The sequence below is a fragment of the Xiphophorus hellerii genome, chromosome 6, assembly GCF_003331165.1.
Source record: "Xiphophorus hellerii strain 12219 chromosome 6, Xiphophorus_hellerii-4.1, whole genome shotgun sequence".
In the NCBI taxonomy this organism is placed as follows: Eukaryota; Metazoa; Chordata; class Actinopteri; order Cyprinodontiformes; family Poeciliidae; genus Xiphophorus; species Xiphophorus hellerii.
The window spans coordinates 996,362-1,017,722 of record NC_045677.1 but is presented as its reverse complement, the minus strand read 5'-3'; the positions used below and the strand labels follow the sequence as shown (position 1 = coordinate 1,017,722).

General features: G+C 39.4%; 1 protein-coding gene across 2 annotated transcripts in view; it reads left to right on the top strand.

The window, feature by feature from the left end:
- Positions 1–21,361, top strand: part of dlgap1a (discs, large (Drosophila) homolog-associated protein 1a) — a 99,062-nt gene that overhangs the window by 63,339 nt on the left and 14,362 nt on the right. For both annotated transcript variants that reach the window (XM_032565345.1, XM_032565346.1), the window contains exons 9-15: positions 312–470; positions 599–681; positions 5,951–5,996; positions 7,243–7,524; positions 8,294–8,426; positions 13,230–13,321; positions 14,975–15,127. In XM_032565345.1, the coding sequence (XP_032421236.1) occupies positions 312–470; positions 599–681; positions 5,951–5,996; positions 7,243–7,524; positions 8,294–8,426; positions 13,230–13,321; positions 14,975–15,127 (948 nt within the window). The remainder of the gene's footprint in view (positions 1–311; positions 471–598; positions 682–5,950; positions 5,997–7,242; positions 7,525–8,293; positions 8,427–13,229; positions 13,322–14,974; positions 15,128–21,361) is intronic.

Below are 21,361 nucleotides of genomic sequence, written 5' to 3'. Positions count from 1 at the left end.
CATTTGTCAGATGTCCATAGCTGTCTCAAACGGCAGGCCTTTTTATTTGTGTCCTTAGTCCTACTCACATTAATTAAATGTCTAAACTGCTAATGAGCTAATATTGGAGCCAGGTGTGCTAAAGCACAGAGATATAGAAAAGACTGAGGAAAGGAGTTTTAGACCTTTGATCTAGAATTATGACAGAAGTTTATTGATGAGTACAAATAGAGAGAGGTCAAGGTTCACTTGCCTCGAAAGTTCAAAGTGATTATGACCTTCTTTCCCATAAACATTACATTTAAACTCTGACTGGAGCTGTCTCTACTTAGGTGCATGGACCAGCCAGTCAACATGTCAGCAACAGCACGATGACAGTCAGCACTGCCAGTTCCCCACATCTCAGCAGGGGGCAAGTTGTAGAAGAACATCGGGATGAATACAGAAAAGAAGCACTCAGGAAGGGGAAATGTCTCTCCATAGGCATCCAGGTACAGGATTTGTAGCTAATTTACTTTACACAACAGAAAAATCAAAGCTACATTTAAAGGGGAAGGTAGAGGAAGGTATGCTAAAGTATGGAAGAATTGTGTAGTTTGGAATTCTTTGTGTCCTATAGGTTGATGGACCAGAAGAGATTCCAGATCCAGAAGACCCCTCCAAGTTCACATCTGTGGGGGTGCAAGTGGAGGATGATCGAGGGTGAGAGTGATCATTGCAGTGAAAAAAAATCAAAATATTTTTCGATTTTGATTTCTATTATATTCTTTCATAGAATAGAATAGAATATACTTTATTGATGGGAAATTGCTTATTAGTTGACAAGCTACTTCATCCAAGGTGTTAAATATTAATAAAACAAATATAGGCATAAGAAAGAAACTTTTTAAAATATATATACACCTTAGAGTGATGTACAGAATTCAATATGATGGAATATAAATAAATAACAAGAATGCACATGCAAATATGTTAATCTATAAATAATCTACATATGAGTACAAAGAAAATTCAGTTTAAGTTACTCAGAGTTGGGCATTGTATTGTCTAATGGCTGCAGGCAGAAATGATTTCCTGTGTCATTCTGTGGTACACTTTGGTAAAATGAGACTCTGGCTGAATGTGCTCCTGTATCCAGTCAGCACATCATGAAGAGGATGAGACTAGCTGTCCAAGATGACCTGTACCTTGGACAGGATCCTTCTCTCTGACACCACTGTCAAAGAATCCAGCTCCGCTCCCACGACATTGCTGGCCTTGTGGATCAGTCTGTTCAATCTGTTGGTGTCCTCCACCTTCAGCCTACTGCCCCAGCACACCACAGCATACAGGATGGCACTGGCAACCACAGAGTCATAAAACATCCTGAACAAAGTCAAAGAGATGTTGAATTTTATTTTTATTTAATTTTAATTTTATTTATTTGGACCTTCCTGTACACAGCATCAGTGTTCTTAGCCCAGTCCAGTTTCTTTATTATTGTGGACACCCAGATATTTATAGTTCTCCACAATGTCCACACTGACCCCCTGGATAGTAACAGGGGTCACCAGCATCCTGGTCCTCCTCCTCAGATCCACCACCTGTTCTTTGGTCTTTGTCACATTGAGCTGCAGGTGGTTCAGCCCACACCATGTGACAAAGTTGTCCACAGCAGCCCAGTACGCAACCTCATCGCCCTCACTGATGCAACCAACAACAGCTGAGCCATCTGAGCATTTCTGGAGATGACAGGTCTTAGTGCAATAGCTGAAGTCAGTTGTATAGAGGGTGAAGAGGAAGGGAGAGAGGACAGTCCCTTGTGGAGCTCCTGTGTTGCTGACAACACTGTCTGATACATAGTGTCACAGGTGCACAAACTATGGTCTGCCATTTAGATAGTCCACAATCCAGGACACAAGGGGAGATCCAACTGCATTGCCATCAGTTTCTAACCCAGTAGAGACAGATGGATGGTGTTGAATGCACTCGAGAAGTCAAAGAACATAAATCTCACAGTGCTCAACAGCTGGTCCAGGTGAGAGTATACATGGTTAAGCAGGAAGATGATGATGTCCTCAAGTCCAAGTCTGGGCAGTTAGGCAAACTGTAAGGGATCCAAGAGTGGTTGGACCAAAAGCCAGAGCTGCTACAGTCCAGTAGCATCCTGGTGACAGGATGAATCTCTCCAGGGTCTTCATAATGTGGGAGGTCAGTGCCACAGTCCTTGTAATCATTTACAATGCATTCTGTTTTCCACATCACAGGGACCCGCTGTAGATTCTGGATTATGTTGAAGATATGCTGAAGGACTCCACAGAGCTGGATAGCACAGGCTTTGAGCACCCTCGGACTCACACCATCAGGGCCTGCAGTCTTGCACGGTGGAGTCTCACCAGCTGTCTTCTAATATCTTCAGCAATAGTGTTTACTATATAGGTGACCAGCTGAGAGGTGGGGGATGGTCACTGAGTACAAGAGGAGGGAAGGAGATGTGAAGGTGAAACTCACATGGGTGGACAGCAGCAGGATGTTGCTGGGAGTGAGAGGTACAGGAGCCGCAGTATCAAACCTGTTAAAAACCAAGTTGAGTTCATTGGCTCTGTCAGCGTTCCCTCAACCGCTCCACAGCCTGCTGATCTGAACCCAGTGATAGTCCTAATCCCTCTCCAGACCTCTCTGATGTTTTTCTGCTGGAGTTTCCTCTCCAGCTTCCTCTTGTAATCCTCTTTAGCTCTTCTGATCTTCACCTTCAAGCACCTCTTAATTACTCTCACATCATCCGTTGCCATCTCTGCTTCTCATTCAGGATGGTTTTGAGCTCCTTTGTTCAAAACGAAGGAGATCAAATAACACTGTTTATTGTTATTTGGGTAACAATAAACAGTCTCAGTAGGGATAATGGAGTCAACACAGAAGTAGTTAGTTATGCACTCATTGAGCTCACTAATGTTCTCCATATTTGAGATCCTGACATATCGAGATCCTCAAAACATCCCTGTAGCGTCTCAGTGACCTTCTGTGACCCCCTCCTCACTGTCCTCGTGGTTGCAGGCTGGCTCTTCACCAAGGACTGAGGCACACCAGGTTATGATCGAACTTTGAATGGAGGGAGGGGAGAGGAACTGTAAGCATCTTTTTTCCAGAGTCCTATCTTCTCTGGTGGGACATCTCACATACTGGGTGAAGTTGGGCAGGGTTTTGTCCATGGTGACATGAATAAAATCACCCAAGATAATCATGAATGCAGTTGAACGTCTTGTCTGCAAGCAACCTACAATGGAGTGGATGATATCACAGACCATGTAGGGTTGCCACTCATCCCATAAAATACAAAATCATCTCTTATTTAGCTGTTAAATGTTGCGTCCTGTATTAAACCAATATGGGGCATGTATTGGTCCATATTTCTATAATTGTCCAATAGACAAGCCTATCACACACATATCAACACTAAGTGTAACAATAATGACCAAAATAAAACACAGGAAATATTAAGGTCTGCTAAATTGTAGTGGCGGGATCTACACGACCCCCCGCCCACCAGAACACTACGGTTTGATGCTGTTATCATGGTTACCTAGAGACAGACAATATGCAGCTGAGGTGAGCTGCTATCAACCTGGGTCTTTTTAAAATGTCCACCCAATACTCCACCATGTCCTTAGAAGCAAAACCTCTTGCAAAAATACAATGGGAAGAAATAAATCTCAGGCTGAACCGTCTTAGTGAGGATGAATACAGACATTTTAAATAATGTGCCCATTGTGGCGCAGTGTGCTATATGATATCAGACAGAATGCATCAGTAGAAGAACACTGCAGATCCGCCAGAACCTAGAAGAACCAGACATCAGTGTCTTTTCCATCCCCAATCATCTCCTGAGGCTGATATGGTACAGAACATTTTGCTATGATTAAGTTTCTTGTTGTGCTTTTAGTAGACTATTATGGTTTGATTATTTGCTTAGGATGTTGAGTTTGGATGACACTTTATTTAATCTATCTAAATAGTATCAGCTAAAATAATAGAATTGATCATTTAAAGAACAAATCATGCTAATAGATTACCAGTACATACATAAATATTTCCTGCTTTAAAACTGTTTGTTAGGACTTTCTGTGTGTTTTCTTTAGAAATATTGATATTTTTTATGAATACGTTGCTCAGTGTTCATTTAATGTATTATTTCACTATTATTTCATTAATGTGGTTTACCAGTTTGGATAACCTGACTTCCCATTAATGGAAAAAAAACATGCTAACCAAAAATGCACCATTGGCTGCAGGTCTGGACCCAGACCTGCAGCCAGGTCTGGACCCATGGGCGGTTCTAGACAATGGTCAACACTGTAAATGTAATTTGTTAATACCCAGTGGTGGATTTTTTTTAACCTTCACAAGTTTACTTTAACAATGAATTCAAAATTATAGTGCTGCACTTTTAGCTGTTGAATTTAGATAGGATCATACTTTCCAGCTGCTAGATCAGGGTTCTGTAACCTGTATCTCTGGATATACAAGTGGCTCTTTGGCTCACTTAATATATCAAATGATGAAATATTGCTGTTCTTTTTGTTGTTGTTTCATTCTTTTTAAGAGTCACCATGAAAAAATACTGACTCCACTGGCCCCCATGGTAAATTTGGACTAGAATCAGCCAGACCTAACTCCTTATTTGTATAAATATTTTGGTAAAACTCTTTAAAATATCAGAATTTGCACCTTTATATTTTTGGCTGTCTGGTGACTTAAATGTTAAATCAGGTATTATGATCAGTTACTCAGTACTTGAGTAGACCTTTCACAAATATTTTTTATACTTGCTTAATTAAAGCTTAAGTAATTTATGGTTCCTTTCTATTTCTATTTAAGTAAAAACCCGTTGAACGGATTGGAGTACAATTTTGGGATACTCCAACCAACCTGTATGTATGAATAATTGCTCTATGAATCTTTTTTGTTGTTGTTTTTACAAAAAACATTGCCGTAAAACAATGTCTATCACTACAGCAGCCATCCCACCCCATGAGAGTAGGGCGACACGGGCCTCCCTTATTTTATTTCTGAAAGGTGGCAATCCTGTCAGAGGGAGGAATGTAAACAGTCACCACAATAACATGGGAATATTCACGGTTCAAGTAAAATGGACGAAGACGTCCAGGCTATAGGTTCGCTCCTTGACCATTATATGAACAGGATTGCATGACCAGTTGTTTATTAGAGCGGCAAGCCACCCTCCTTCAGGTTTACTGCTCTCTGTGAAATTCCGGTCAGGCTGAACAGTCTGGTAACCCTTCATGGAGGCATTGGTGTCAGGAATGCAAATGTCTCCATCAGTTGTGGGTGCAGCCATGTCTCCGTAAAACACATTAAACTACATTCCCGGTATTCCCTCTGGCTCCTGGACAGATATGTTAATTCATCCATCTTGTTAGCCATCGATCTAACGTTGCCCATGGTAATGGTGGGAGAAACAACTTATAACTTATTTTCTCCATAAGCCTTTGTTGTTTCTTCCTTACTGCGCTCCTCCACTGTTTGTTTTCTCTTCGGCAACCCCGATGTGTCCTTCTCCACATCTCTTTGGAGATTTCTGTGGATCTGGACACCATGTCATTCAGCTTCAGCACAATGAGCTGATCCCTGGTGTAAGCAATTTGGCCAAGTTGTTGTGCCTAGCAGAGTAAAAAAAAGTATCTCTACAGCAAAGAAAAAGATTATAACTCTCTTAATAAACAGTACTGAAAATTATGACTAGTAAAGTGCAAAAATAAATTGAAGTTGCAAAATAATCAATCCAAAAAATAAAAAAAGCAAAAAGGTGAGGAGTAAACACAACAGGCTGCATACATGTTGGCACATGCGCACTAAATCACAAATTTACTGATTTGTATTAAGTATATTTAGAAAGACATTGCAAAATGTAAAAGTGTTGACTGAATTGTGTCTTGACAGTAGATATTGATGGTTTGGTTTCTTGGATGTCTAGATATCGAAGGCTTCAGCGCTCCAACAGTGTGACAGCAGCTGTACAGGTAAGCAGCAAGCTTGCATTGACAGGTTGTGATTAACAATTTTTATTGGGACAAGTTCTCTATGCTGTTCCAAGCTATATCTGTCAGGTCTAAATACCTATTAAAGACAATTTAAACAAACACAGAAAAGACAAGAGAGTTAGATTCTTTTATACTCGCGAGGAGAACGGACAGAGATGTGCTTTCAGTTACAAATCTCCTACCGCTCTGAAACACATCTGTCCGCTCCTCTCTTTTTATTACTCTAAAGAAAAAACCCTCGTACATTGGGCGCTTGCAGCTTCTAAAAGGGAGGGGCAAAACAATTTATCACACAGCTGCAGCGCTAATGACTTTTACTATTTAGACATATGTTATCTACAATCTAAATCCTTCTTGCTCCAGTCGGGTACCAGACACGGCCGACGTTGAGTAAAACAAGTTGTATATCACACAGGAGGGCAGAGTTTATTGCTGGGCAATAAACTCTGCTAGAAGAGTTGTCTCCGCTATCTCCCAGGCTTTGCTGATGGCATCTCAAGGAAGTCACAGGAAGGAATCATAATTATTCAACACACAGAGACATTACTTAGAATAGAGGAAAAAGAGAAAAAGCATATAATTAAACATTATCTAAATGTTACTACAAAGCTACATGATACAACGAATATTTGATAATTACTAAAAATACAATTTATCCAACAATATCCAACAGCTCTGTTGGATAAAGTTTACCAACAGAGCTGTTTTCCTTCTTCATAAACAAAGCCCTCTGCTCTACACATCGGAATTAATGAATGACTATACTTTATTAATTAATTATTAATAAACAGAGTCCTGGTGATGACCAGAGTTCTGAGTGGGTCATAGGACAGAGAAATAGCAGCACACATGACTGGTTCTGTTACTGATCTTTCACTGTGAAAGTCTGTATATCTACACACTTGTGTGATATCTTGCTCTTTGGAGATCTGTTTGCAGAAAAGTTATCAAATTTCTACATGTATATGTCAAATTTTAGATTCAGACCACTTTTCCCAGACCATGGAAAATGTGACTCAGGTAGAGGAATAAATCTGACTTCCATTGCAAAGCCTTTTTTGGCTAAAATATAGAATATCAAGTTGATCTTGACAGAAGACATGAGGGAATGAGAAATCATTTGGAAATATGCTGTATTAATGTAGGCTATTTACAAAACTAAATATAAATTTCACACAACTAAATATTAAGTTAATTCTTGGATCCTCTTTATTTCCCAATCCAGGCAGATCTAGACCTGCCAGACCTCCTAGACACTCCCCTAGACTCTCCACACCCTCACAGAGGACGTCTGGCCTCCTGTGGCATGTCTCGGAAGTATTCCCGCGATGCAGCCACCTCCACCGTCAGCATTCAAGGCTCAGGGAACCATTACCATGCCTGCACCTCAGATGATTATGATGATGTTGGTTTTGACCCGTCCATCCTCCCCCCGCCTGACCCCTGGATAGATACTGTTACTGATGACTCACTTGATGCAGACTTCAACAGCTCTGCTATTCTGGAGGTATGTGGACTTGTTTTACTCATTTTGGTTTGTTTTTAATGCATATCAATCATTTCAATCATTTTTTATACATCCTTGATATCAGTGACCAAAGTCCTTCACAAAATATATATAGAAAAGTAAGGACGCACCAATATGAACATTTGGGTTGGAACTGATATCCAATATAATTACTGCTGTTATGACAGATATCTGATATTAGTCATAGACAGTTTTCAAGTCTGTGGGATGAAAGAGCACATCAGCTCAAAGCTCAGTGGGGTTTAACACTGAAAAACAGGGACAAGTGTATCACTATATTTTCTATCTTTTGAAATAACTGAGATTTTTAATCATAATTTTTTATTTTAAAGTATTCTTGCATGTACAGTTTCTAAGAAAATGCATTCCTCATGACACACTTCATTTTAAAAAGTTCTCCATGTGTGTTTTATATATTAAAATACACATTCCCCAATATGTGTTTTAATATTTAGAACACACATAAATATTACATTTAATTTCAAGATTTCATCTTCTTTAGATCGTGTTATTGCTGTGCAAGTGTGGAAAATGTTAGCTTTAGAAGAATGAATGTTCACATTTCCTTCTGATTAACCGTATTTTAAGATATTTATTTATCAGAAGCTGAAAATGTTCACATTGCCCTTTAGTGAAAGATAAACAAGCAGTTACTTTCAGCCTCATTCAGGGGTTTCTTGTAGTTTTAATGAATATTTCATGTACACTATTTTGACAGTATGTGCAAATCTGAATATTATGATGTAAGGTGGTACAACGGTCGGTCTGTCAGAGAGATGGACGCTGGTTCCTGAAGCTTCTTCAAGCCGAGACCGACCGCATGGAGGGATGGTGTCAGCAGATGGAGCTTGACCAGCGGGAGAATGAGTTGCCTGAAGACAGTAGGTTTTATATGTGTTTGTTCATCGTTCAGCTTTTTAGCAAACATTTCAGGATAAATAGTGCAACACACATTTTAAATATTAAATCTGAATAGTATCAAATTCAGTTTTTTATTGCAAAGTCCATACAAAGGGTCTCAACCATAAGAAATTTAGAAAGTCCACAATTATGAAAAATTCCCGTTTTGCATTTTTCTGTCCTTCCACTTGGGTATTTATGGTTTCTACAAATATTCCAAGAGCAAAAGAAACCGAACACCCAGCTATTTTTTGGAATAAGTATACGTACTGCTGGTGTTTGCAAGACAGTTTGTTTCAAAAACTTCTAAATTGTTGCATCACAACTTTTTACAAACCAACCTCAAGTGGACCTCCACCCATTTCATTACAGGTTTGTTCTGCTGGTTTTACACTTGCACAATGACTGCTTGAAAAGGAAAATGTTTTGTTGTCCACTGTAACACAGAGCTTGAGCATGTGTTCATGCATTTTCTCCCAGTCATGGAGAACAGAGCTGCATGGCTTCATAATATTTCTGCTTGCAATGTCCTTGCAATATTGCCAGAGTAAGTTGTAGTTTGTACAGAGAATTTTAAGCAGAAATCCTCTGAAAACTACTAACAGTTCATGACAGAATTGACCAAAATGCTTCAACGGAAGGAAGAATCAGTTTCTACATTCTCACAATTATGCAGATGGCGATGTAAGTACATAATGATGTGTTGCATGTTTTGTGTTGTTTGGCAGAAACATGGTTTGTCATTTAGCACAAGCTAACACTAAACAATAGCCTCTGCTAGTCCTGTGTCTCACTTTATGTTACTCACAATCAGTGTGTCCGAATTCAGGGTCTGCATCTTTCGGAGTCTATGAATGTCTTTGCGTCAAAGGATCTGGTCTACGTAGGACGGGTGCTTCGAAGGCCGCGAATATTCGACGACTGGAAGAGAAAAGCTGTGACTTTGGACAGGTCTAGTCATAGACAAAATAAAGAATAGACGCTATATAACATTGTGGTTAAATAAAGCTATTATGTTTGATTGCTTCACTTTAATCAGTCAAACTGATTTGCTAAGGAATAAATTAAATACTTTGGATAACCAAACATTATGCTCCTAGACATTAGCTGACTGAACAATGTTGCCATTTAACTTCCACTCATTGGAGAAAGCTATTGTTGTTGTTGCCTGCGCACATGGCATATTTCACGGAACTTGCTGGCTGCAGGTCAGGGTTTGAGTACCTGGGTCCAAAGCTGGCATTCTGATTGCTGTCTGGTTTCTGCTTCAATAGCAGCACAGATCTCATGTGATAACTTAAAGCCTCTCTTAAGTGGCAGTGTTGCTTTTAGTTAGTCTCATCTAGAGGGAACCTAAAGTTGTAACCAACAACAGTTAACTGAGGAACATTTAATTATGTCTCTGCTTATTTCAGCAGGGCACTGATAAGAAAGCACAAACCCAAATGGCACAGGACCAAATTTAGAGTCCACCAAAGTAAGGTTTTCAAGTCCATGCAGTAAGTTGAATACCCCTGGTTGCAGGCTTGTGTTTTTCAGTCTCTCCTCGCCATGATGTGAGGATCTGGATGAGGACCTTCCAAATGAGACACATCAATTTTAATATAGATTTTATTATGTCATGTGACCTTTCAAGCTATAACAGTGACACTAATCACATCCCTGTACTTGACTGTAATGCAGAAATCGAGTTTGTAATGCAAAAACACCCTCCCAAACTTTTAATAGTAAAATGGTATTATAAATTGTGTAAGATAATATCAGGAAGCATATACAAAAAGCAATACATACTATTCACTTTTATGTTTATGTTAGACACACATTACCATCTTTGAATATTTAAGGACTCATTCACTCACCTGCACATGCCCTGTGTGCACTTCACACCAGTCCTAACCCTGTTTTTATCTCTTGCCACTGGTTTACATGCTGCCATTTCATTTGTAGTCTCTGGGGCATTTTCCTATAATCACAAATGATTAATTAACAAATAGGTGGATACAAACTCTTAGTCTAAGATCACCAAGTTTAAAAAAAATATTAATTTCTGACCTTTGTTGTTGCCCGGTTCCAGATCTGCAGTGAACTGGTGCATGACAAAGGCAATGGTACTGTGTTATAGCCCATAGTATTGTAGTGAGTAGTTTGAAACAGAAGTCCCACCATGTGATTACACAGGGTTTTCCCAGCTGAGCAAGAACATGACATGCACTTCAGTTCCACCACACCCCCACACCACAGCAGAATCAAGTGAAACCTGCTAATAGAGACATAAAAAATGTTATTCCTAGTTATGTTGACGTCAGCTTTCTACTACCAAGTCTGAGCTACAGCAAAACAAAGTAGAAAAAAACGTAACACTCTAAATATAACATTTGATAAATATTCATCTGAGAGGGTAACCAACTTTCTTCATTTTCTAAATTGACCCGTGACATCTTCCTCTCACTAACACCTCTCCCTCAACTGCAATCGAGACTGTTCCAATACAGTGTTTGGGGAAACATTTCACTAACATTACAGATTTCTATCTTACTCAAAATTTTGTAGTCAACAACAGAAATGTGGTTGCAAAAATAACTTCTATCCTTTACTTGAGTTGCCACCTTTCAGAAATCAAAATAAGGGACACGCACTACAACCCAAGTCATTCGACTCTCATGGTATGAGGTGCCCACAAGCACCTCATACCATACATTTGTCTATGTCTGCATATATATGTATAGTTATGGCCCGGCTCAGATGACCACAACAAAAACTGGGGGGACACAACTCCAGAAACCATTTTAAGCCCTTCAGAGGCATTCATTAAAATGAAGTCTAGGGGTAGTGGGTGGCAGCCTGGAAACTGCTGCACTGGCGTGCGTGCCCTTCGGTCCAGTTCTCCATCAAGCACTTTTCCTCTTCAGACTTGCTGGCCCCCACAGGTTCCAGCATCTGCTCCCATCTGCTCCGGCAATGCCTCCATGTGTGGACCATCCGAACCTCTGAACTGGTTCCCACACTGTGTCAAGAAACCAACGTTCCCCGTCTGGTTCTGGCTCCGACTCCACCTCTGGTTACGGCTATGCCTCCGCCTGGTTCTGGATCTCCATGAATGAACAAGTGCTCCTCACAGTATATAAGTGATCTGGGTAGACACATGACCATAAGGACCTCCCATATCCAAGACCTTAATTGAAGCAGTTAACTAGCCACAATGCAACACATCAGGGGTCACTCTATAATTTATTTTTTCTTTCTTTTTGTCTGAATTGCTTACCTCCTGATATAATTCATGTCAGGAGATATGACTGGCATTCGTTGTGTGCCTTTCGTCCTCACCGGAGCTGTTCTGCCTGGGATGAATGTCTTCCTTCTCACACAGTGCAGGACGCTCAGGCATCATAAGGAAACATTTAAGTGTCATATAACAAATGATTCTGTATTTTACGTGATAGGTGGTAACCCCATTCTATACTATAAGAATCCAATCAAGATTAGAGCCTAACAACGTTCTATTTCCAAAACAGAAAGGTCACATAATGTTAGCTAGCTAACAACAAAAACACGTCCCTTCATAGTCAAACAGGTATCGTTCAGTGAACAATTTGCAGCCTTTGTCCAGTTTAGATTGTGTTGTCAAAGAACATTTGTTTTCAAATCATAATATAGCTTTAAATGGTATTTGTGGCAGTTTTAGAGGCTGCGTAAACTCCAGAAGTAAGGTACACTACTTCGAGGCCAGCAGCAGCTCATTTGTATAATCGTGACATAGAGCTAAAACAGCACATTCCTTAATGAGCTCAAAACCAGCAGAACTGATGGGTGAAATCTCAATATGTGAGAATAATTTTGTGTATTAAATGTAATGACCATGTTTTGCATATTCCACAGACCTATCCTAGCGTTTTCAAGAAACTATAATACTGGACCGTTAGTGGATTAATGGAACATTTAGTAGAACATGACAATCTTGTTGATGAGTGAAAAAATTGCAACAATCCATGTACTGCTTATAGGCAATAGACAAAGTCTACACAGCCCTCCAATAAGTTTTGCAATGTAAACCACTTAGACCATGACAAATAATCTTAAAACTTTTTCCACCTTGACTGTGATACGCATCCTGTACAATTCAACCAGAAAACAAACTAATAAACTCTAAAATAATGCTCTGTTGAAATATCTTTGGATGGAATTGCAAAATTCAGTCTTGCTTGGTGGGAGTCAGACAGCATCCACCAGCTTGACTTGGTAGTGTATGTCCTCTCTATGCATTAGACCCCCTTTCCCCACCTACTGGTGGTTAAATAATCATAGATTCATAGATTTTTCTGTGGAACCTGACTCCAAATTATTTGCTAAAATTTCACTTATTTGTCCATTTTGTTTGTAGAGAATGTCTAAAATAGTCAAAAGAAAATAATTTCAGCTATTTGCAGGAAGTTGCAGTCTCTGTGGGGATCTTTGGGAGTTTGAGAAGACAGAACAGAATAAAGAAACAGATGAACTGATGTAGGATTAACTTTGATGTTTAGAAAAGTGAAAAGTTAACAACAGAAGAGGGAGGACAATTAGTTGATGGCAGCATTATCTCAGCCAATGCCCTCCTGCAGGAAGGTATCACAAAGTATCATTTTTGACTTGGATAATATGTGTTTTACTTTGAAAAACTGGCATTTCAAGCAAGGTGTGTAGACTTTTTATATCCATTTTTGTATCATTTTCAAAGGTGAAAACACATTAGATCCTTTTGTTTATCCTAAAGTTTATTTTATCTTAACTTGTGTTTGTGTTCTCAGTCCTGGAAAAGATGAGAACTGCTGTTGGAAGTGCTCAGCTTTTGATCTCCCAGAAGTTTCAGCAGTTCAGGGAGTTATGTGAAGAGAACCTGGTGAGTGCAAAAACCATTATCAATAATTCTACTGGAAAACATGCATCTTCACGCCTACTGGTCACTTTACAAGTGCTCTGAATTCCAAGCTTTCTTTACAATCTTTTGTTCGATAGCTCAGAAAATGCATTCAGTTGTAGCGTTTGTATACATAGTTATTTAGAAGGTATTGATTATGCAATTGATGTTGTAACTTTTCTCTTCTATTGTTATTATGTAATAAGCTAATAACAGCTAACAAAATTATTAATAGTCTCATGAAAACATTACTTTGCTAGTTTTGTGTGTATAATAGGGTTCAGTTTGGTTCAATTAAGTCTCCTTATTGTAATTCAATGTACTTTCTGAAACAAGATTCTAGTTGAGAGCAGTGACTGACGTCGGACCACTTTTTTCAGTAACGAGTAATCTAACGTGTTGCTTTGTCAAATCCAGGAGTCAGACTACAGTTATTTATCGAAACCACTTTGCGTTACTATTTTCTTTTGGAATTTAATTGTATTTCCTCTACATGTCTTGTCCAGTGATAGCTGTTTCTATGCAACAGTATCAGCAGCGACAGAAACATAAACAATGGAGGGAAGAGGGAGATGCGCATTTTGTTGCTGGAAAAACAGGAACTATTTTGAGTTTCGCTCGCCAAGTCTGATTATTATAAGCAGCTTAGGGCTTGTTTTTCTTTTTTTTGTTTCTTTGTTTATAATCGCTTGCAAATTTAATGAGTGGCGGGTTGCGCCTTTTTGGGTTCGTTTTTGAATGTGAAGTTGCTCTTTTGGGCTTGGAAATAAGCAGAGACTCATAATAAATCCCAGAATTTGTCTGACATCCAGTTAATTTTAGTCTGACTCTCCCTGTCCATCATTTCCCAGATGATCCATCCAGCTGTGTTTTTGTTAATGTTAAGTTAATATATTTGCTGTGAATGACGTCGAGCCCCGCGTTGTGCTTCAGAAAACTGCAAATATTGAGACTAATATGAACAGCGCAATAAAGGTGAAAACAGCCACGAATGAATGAGTCCGTAAAGTTGTGCAACTAAACACCATCATAATCATTAATATTAAGATAAATGTCACAAATCTGTGCAGCGGGACATCTGAGTGGTGGAGCTGCAGGAGGAGTGCTGTGTGCTGCGCTCTGACAGCAAGCAGGACCTAATGCAGAACCTGGAGGTTGGGGGTGAAGGATGGGGGTGTTAAAATCCTTCTTAGAGTTTTCCAGACAGTGGAACACACAAAAACACACACAGGTTACTAAAGTGTTTTTGTACTGTTGTAACCATTAAACAATTTCCCCTTCAGTTCAACCTTATAAGTGGAGACACATTGTTGATGTTACCATTATAAAATAACTTGCATATTAAGTTTTGGCAAAGCTTAGTGTAATTTTCACAGGCAGCAGAGTGTTGTTGAGAGTGGTTGAGAGTTATTCTTAAAATTTTGTTTTTTTTACATTATATATAGCCTTGGACAACCCAATTATCATTTGGGTTGTCCATAATACATAAATATAACAAGTATAACCTATAATGTGATATACTTCTCAGTTCGACCATGCTTGGACTTAGAGCCAATTAAAAATTAATAAGCATTTTCTCTTAGATTAGTTATGTTTATTTTTTCTTATTTTATTTTGCTTTTTGCACCATTACAGAACCTCAGCATTCATCCTCGTCCTGTGGCCTCAGACCTGGCTGGCTTTTGGGATATGCTTCAGCTGTCTATTGAGAACATCAGCCTCAAGTTTGATGAGCTTCACCAGCTGAGGGCCAACAACTGGAGACCGCTGGACCCTCCCGATAGAAAGGTACTCTCATTTCTTAGGTGAAGGAAAAGGGATACCCCTTCCTTTGTTGTTTTGCTCTATCTATTATTTTATAGCCATTTGCATGAACATGATATTTAAAATTGAATATCACAAAGTGTTAAGGTTATTCACCTTTTCACAAATGTAATAACACATTTCCTTTTATTTAAACATTTATTATGGTGAAAACTGGATGCTTTTCCAGTTGAAATAAATATTTGTATTTTCGTTTGTTTTTTTCTATTGATCCTGAATTTTAAGAAATGCCAGGCTTCATTAAGACCCATCGTTATTAACACATCTTTAAATGCAAACATGTCTAACCCTTTCATGCATCATGGTCACTACAGTGGACAGCTATCTAAAAGCCATTTTCTTGTGTTTCTTGTGGATTTTTATGTTATAAATGCATGCAGACCACTAAAATGGATACTAGTGTGTCAGGCAATACACTGCCAACTACTGTCCATCCAGTGCAAGTGCAAGAATTCTTTTGTTAAATCCAATATGGCGGACAGCTTATCAGACTGACTCAGGAACATCCAGTCTCTCCTTCTACTGTAGAAAACTCTTGCAGGTAAAAAAAATTATTGTGACATCAAGAAACCCCTAAAGACTAATACTACTGATGTATTTTCTAAATAACAACTTTATATTTGGAGAAAGTTACAACTGATCACCTGTCCACTAAAGTGGACGTCATGCATCAATGACAATATTTTGACAGGTATTGATATCAATACTCTGTCTATATATCTACAATATGCAACATTTCCAGCAAATATTTTGACTGTAAATAAACTGACATATAACTGACAATCAATAAATCAATCAAATTTTATTTGTATAGCACATTTCAGCAGCAAGGCATTTCAAAGTGCTTTACATCATATTAAACACAGAAACACAATGCAACATAGAATCAACAATCAAAACACGACATTAAGTCAAGTTCCATCAATAAATTTGTAATTGATTACGTTTCAAATACAATTCTAAACAGGTGGGATTTTAGTCAAGTTTGCATCCATAAAGGTTTACCTGTTACACTCCTACTGTGTTATATGGAGCAAAATACCTGTTGCTATTTTTATTCCCACTCACTCTCACAATCACACAGTTTAAAACGATGTAGACAGCATTTTAATGGGCTTCTGGCACAAGACTCCGTACACCTCTTCCACGGAATTTCGAGCAGGGACTCGGCCGTCCCTCACGGATTTTTTTGCAATTCTATGGTATCTGTTAGTGTCTAGAATTTACAGGGTTTGTGTTACGCGCAATGACCCTGAGTCACTCGTCGTTTTTCTTCCGGCACCAGGCTCCCTACACCTCTTTCACCGAATTTCACTCTGGGAATCCGTCGTCCCTCACGGATTTTTGTGCAATTTCAACATAGAATCAACAATCAGACCATGACATTAAGTCAAGTTTCATCATTAAATGTGTAATTGATTAGGTTTCAAATACAATCCTAAACAGGTGGGTTTTTAGTCTAGATTTAAAGGAAGTCAGTGTTTCAGCTGTTTTACAGATTTCTGGAAGTTTGCTCCAAATTTGTGGTGCATAGATGCTGAAAGCTGCTTCTCCTCGTTTGGTTCTGGTTCTGGGGATGCAGACCAGAACCAGAACCGGAAGACCTGAGAGGTCTGGAAGGTTGATACAACAACAGCAGATCTTTAATGTATTGTGGTGCTAAGCCGTTCAGTGATTTGTAAACTAACAACAGTATTTTAAAGTCTATTCTTTGAGCTACAGGGAGCCAGTGGAGGGACTTTAAAACTGGTGTTATGTACTCTATCTTCCTGGTTTTAGTGAGAACGCCAGCAGCAGCATTCTGGATCAGCTGCAGCTGTTTAATTGATTTGTTGGACAGACCTGTGAAGACGCTGTTGCAGTAATCAATAAACGCATGAATGAAGATAAACGCATGAATAAGTTTCTCTAGATCTGGCTGCGAAATTCGTCTTTTAATCCTGAAAATGTTCTTCAGGTGATAGAAGGTCGACTTTGTAACTGTCTTTATGTGGCTCTGGAGGTTCAGGTCAGAGTCCATCACTACTCCTAGGTTTTGGGCCTGATCGCTGGTTTTTAGTTGTAATAACTGAAGCTGTGCATTGACTCTAGATCTATAACTCTAGATCGTTCCTCTTTTGGTCCAAAAAAAATAGCTTCAGTTTTGTTTCTGTTCAGCTGGAGAAGGTTTTGGCACATCCACACATTTATCTGTTCTAAGCATCTGTTCAGTGATTGGATGGGGTCAAAGGTCACCTGGTGACATCGTAATGTAGAGCTGTGTGTCATCTGCATAGTTATGGTAGCTAATATTATTTCCTGTTATAACCTGAGCTAGTGGGAGCATATAAATATTGAATAAGAGGCGTCCTAGGATTGAACCTTGGGGTACCCCACATGTGACCTTTGACCTCTTCGATGAGAAGTTTCCAGTTGAAACAAAGAAATCCCTGTTCTTTATGTAAGATTCAAACCAGTTAAGCACTGGACCGGAGAGTCCGACCCAACTCTCCAGTCGATTCAGTAATATGTCATGGTCAACAGTGTCAAAAGCTGCACTGAGGTCCAACCGAACCAGCACTGTGGTTCTCCCACAGTCCGTATTTATATGGATGTCATTGAACACTTTTACGAGGGCGGTCTCTGTGCTGTGGTGAGACTGGAAACCAGACTGGAAGGAGTCAAAGAGGTTGGTTATTATTAGGAAGCTAATTAACTGTTTAAACAGCTTTTTCAATAACTTTGCTGATGAATGGGAGGTCAGAGGTCAGAGATCGGCCTGTAATTCTGCATTATTTGTCCAGATTGTTCCTTTTTATCAGTGGTTTGATTACTGCTGTTTTCAAAGCCTGGGGCAAAACGCCTGATGAGAGCGATGAGTTACTATTCTAATCAGATCAGTAGCAATAACAGGCAGGACTTTCTTAAAGAAATGTGTGGGTAAAACATCCGGACAGCAGGAACTTGAGCTTAGTTGACTTATAATTTCCTGTAGGGTTTCATAATTAAGTAGTTGAAATTGGGTCATTTTTCCTGTATTTGTTTTGTTTGGGCACAACATTGGTACTGACTTTATAATGGATGTGCAGATTAATCCTCTGATTTTTTAAATTTTCTCTGAAAAGAAGCTGGAAAACTGGTTGCAGGCGCCAATACATTGGAATTCAGGTGGTAACGTCACAGGAGGGTTTGTGATTCTGTCAACTGTTGCAAATAAAGCTCGAGCATTGTTAATGTTTTTGTTTATGACATCTGCAAAGAAAGCCTCTCTTGCATGTTTTAGTGTTAAATGATAGTTACGTAGTCTTTCTTTATAGATGTCATAATGAACGTGAAGGTGAGTTTTACGCCATTTTCTTTCGGCCCTACAGCAGAGTTGTCTTGCAGATCTACTGTAACTGTTTGTGCATTTTTCCATGGAGATTTCTTTTTGCCAGACACAACCTTCATTTTAATTGGGGCAATGGAATCAATAATATCTAAAACTTTAGACTGAAAATCATTTACCAACTTATCAACGTCATTACAGCTTAAGGGTGAGGAAGAAGTGTAGATTTGATTAAATGTTTCTGTTGTGTTTTCTGTGAGAGAACGTTTTGTGATGGTTGCTGTTTGTCCAAGTGGGTTAAAGGATAAAGAATTTTCAAAGATAACAGGAAGTGATGCGACAGGGCAACATCAGTTACAGAGACATTGGAAATATTCACACCCTTACTGATAACCAGGTCCAGGGTGTGTCCTTGAGTGTGTGTTGCTTGTTTGACATGTTGTGTTAGACCAAAATTCTCTAATATATTAAAGAGCTTTTTTGCCCCTCTGTCTTGGGAGTTGTCAACATGAATGTTGAAATCACTGACAATTATTAAACAATCATAATCAATACATATGAGAAATAGAAGCTCATTCAAGTCAGTAAAGAAATTTTCCACGTATGTTGGGGTTTTGTATAAAGTTACTGTCAAAGTTCGTTTGTGGCCTTTTACCTCAATTCCAAGGTACTCAAAAGAGATGAATTGACCCAAGGAAATTTTACTAGTATTTATGGTATTCTTAAATATTGAAGCCACGCCTCCTCCTTTTTTATGTTTTCTATTCTCACTTAAGAAATTGTAGTTAGGAGGCACAGATTCAATTAGTACAATCGGTTCATTATTATCATTCAACCATGTTTCTGTCAGAAACATAACATCAATATTATGCTCAGTGATTAAATCATTAATTAGTAGCGCTTTAGCACAGAGAGATCTGGTATTTAAAAGAGCTAGTTTAAGTGAGTTGGAGGCCAAAAGTTCTACAGTCTGAGGTTCTTTTAGGCAGGGGATCAGTCTGAGGTTTGAATTAGAGCTGCTGTATTATATGTTTCTGTTTTTTGTAAATTTTCTTGTAGTGATCCTGACAGGTAATGTCCTGTTTTGCAGTGCCAGGGGCCAGACACATTCTGGAGTAAGATGGGTGTAAAGATCAAATCTGGACCCCGGTCTCAGACCTCAGAAACGCAGTGATGGATCCACTGGGCAGGTGGCTTAAATGAAGTGAGGTCTGCTACGTGAATGCTAAGGAGAGACGTGCCGAGGAGAACCTGTTGATTCATTCCATCTGTAAATTTAAGAAACTCCGGTCCAGAAGACATTTCTTCATGGGTATCTTGTGAATGAGTGGGTGAGCAGAGAGGGAGGGGTAAGGAGGAAGGGAACCAGTCGCTCTGTCTGCAGTCGATGGTGTATCAGCTTGTTTTGGAACGGTTTGATCCTGATATGCAGAGGGTTCCATCCTAGTCAGAACTCCTTGAGCTTGTTCTTCTGAAGCGATGATCAAATTGTTGTCCTTGTAGATAAAATGAAAAAGGTTTGCAGTGAGTAGCTTTATCCTATGTTTATTAAGATTGCGTCCACCTCTTCCAAAGAGGTGAAAGCGCTGCCAATAGATCCAGAGGTTATCAATGAAGTTCACTGAGTTGGCAGAGCAGGTTTTAATCAGACATTTATTTATCATGTCCAGCCTGGAGTGTTTTTCATCTTCCCATTGAGGTAATGGAATTGGACCACTGAGAAATAACTTCATTTTTAATTTTCCCATTGTTTTCAGAAGAATATTAAAGTTCTTTTTCAGAATCTCAGATTTATACTTTGCCATATCATTGGTTCCAACATGCACAACTAAAGACTCAATATCTGGCTGATCAGTGGTTAGAAAGAGAACTTTGCAAGTTAAATCAGATACAGTGTCACCAGGAAAAGAAATCACTCTCGTTTTCTTGGCATTGCAAACGTGACTGATTCCATTTACTGCCTCATCTCCAACAATAACCACTCTTGGCATACCTTTCGTTTTCCTGGTAGTCGCTTTGTCCTTTGGAGCTTTGGGGGGTGGATGTGTTGGTCTTGCCTCATTGTTGATATTTGAAGGCGAGGTTTCACTCAGAGGCTCAGGGTGGAGTACAGAAAATCTGTTTTTCAGTGGGATTCCCACGGAGTCAGAATGTTTTGAGGCTTGGGCTGGTCGCTTTGTCCTTGTCCTTGGACAAAGCGACCCAAGGACGCTCCCGTCCTTGGGAGCGGGGTCAGTGGAGCCGTTTTGGTTGCAGGTGCTTGTTTGTTTTTCTTTGGTGGAGCAGGTGTTGAAGTTGAAGGTGGGTTTCGGCTCAGAGCTGGCCACGCTGATTTGTCCAGGTGAGGTGTTCTCCCTGTCAGTCGCCTCATCGGATCTGCAGTGTGAGACTTTTGCTTCGGCTTGGCACCCAGAGCGTTCCAGGGTGAGCTGCTTGATGCGAGGCGCACAGCCTCTCCATTGATTTGAGGAAGAGTTGTCTCATTTCCACAGGTAGCATTTATCTCAAAATTCACTTCCAGCAATTTAATCTTCATTTCTATAGATTGAAGTCATTGTATAATACTGCTTATGTCCCTGGGGTCGGCCGGAGGCATTTTTCCCTGGTTCAACTTAGAGATGAAGAAAAGTAAGGTAAAAATAAAAGTAAGAAAAAATTCCCCAGTCCTTAGGTTTGAAGTAATCCAGTTATGATGTCGAAAATGTAACTATAACTATAAAAACTGTCACTTTAAAAATAACTCACAGGCAAAGTTATCAGTAAGGACGAGAGAGAGCAGGATAAGCTGTTCCTCCTTCAGCTGCCACAGCAATCAACCAATCACAGTCAAAACTAGACCATATTAGTTCTTAACTTGAAGTCCATTGTTGCCATTAAGAAGTAAAGTTTTA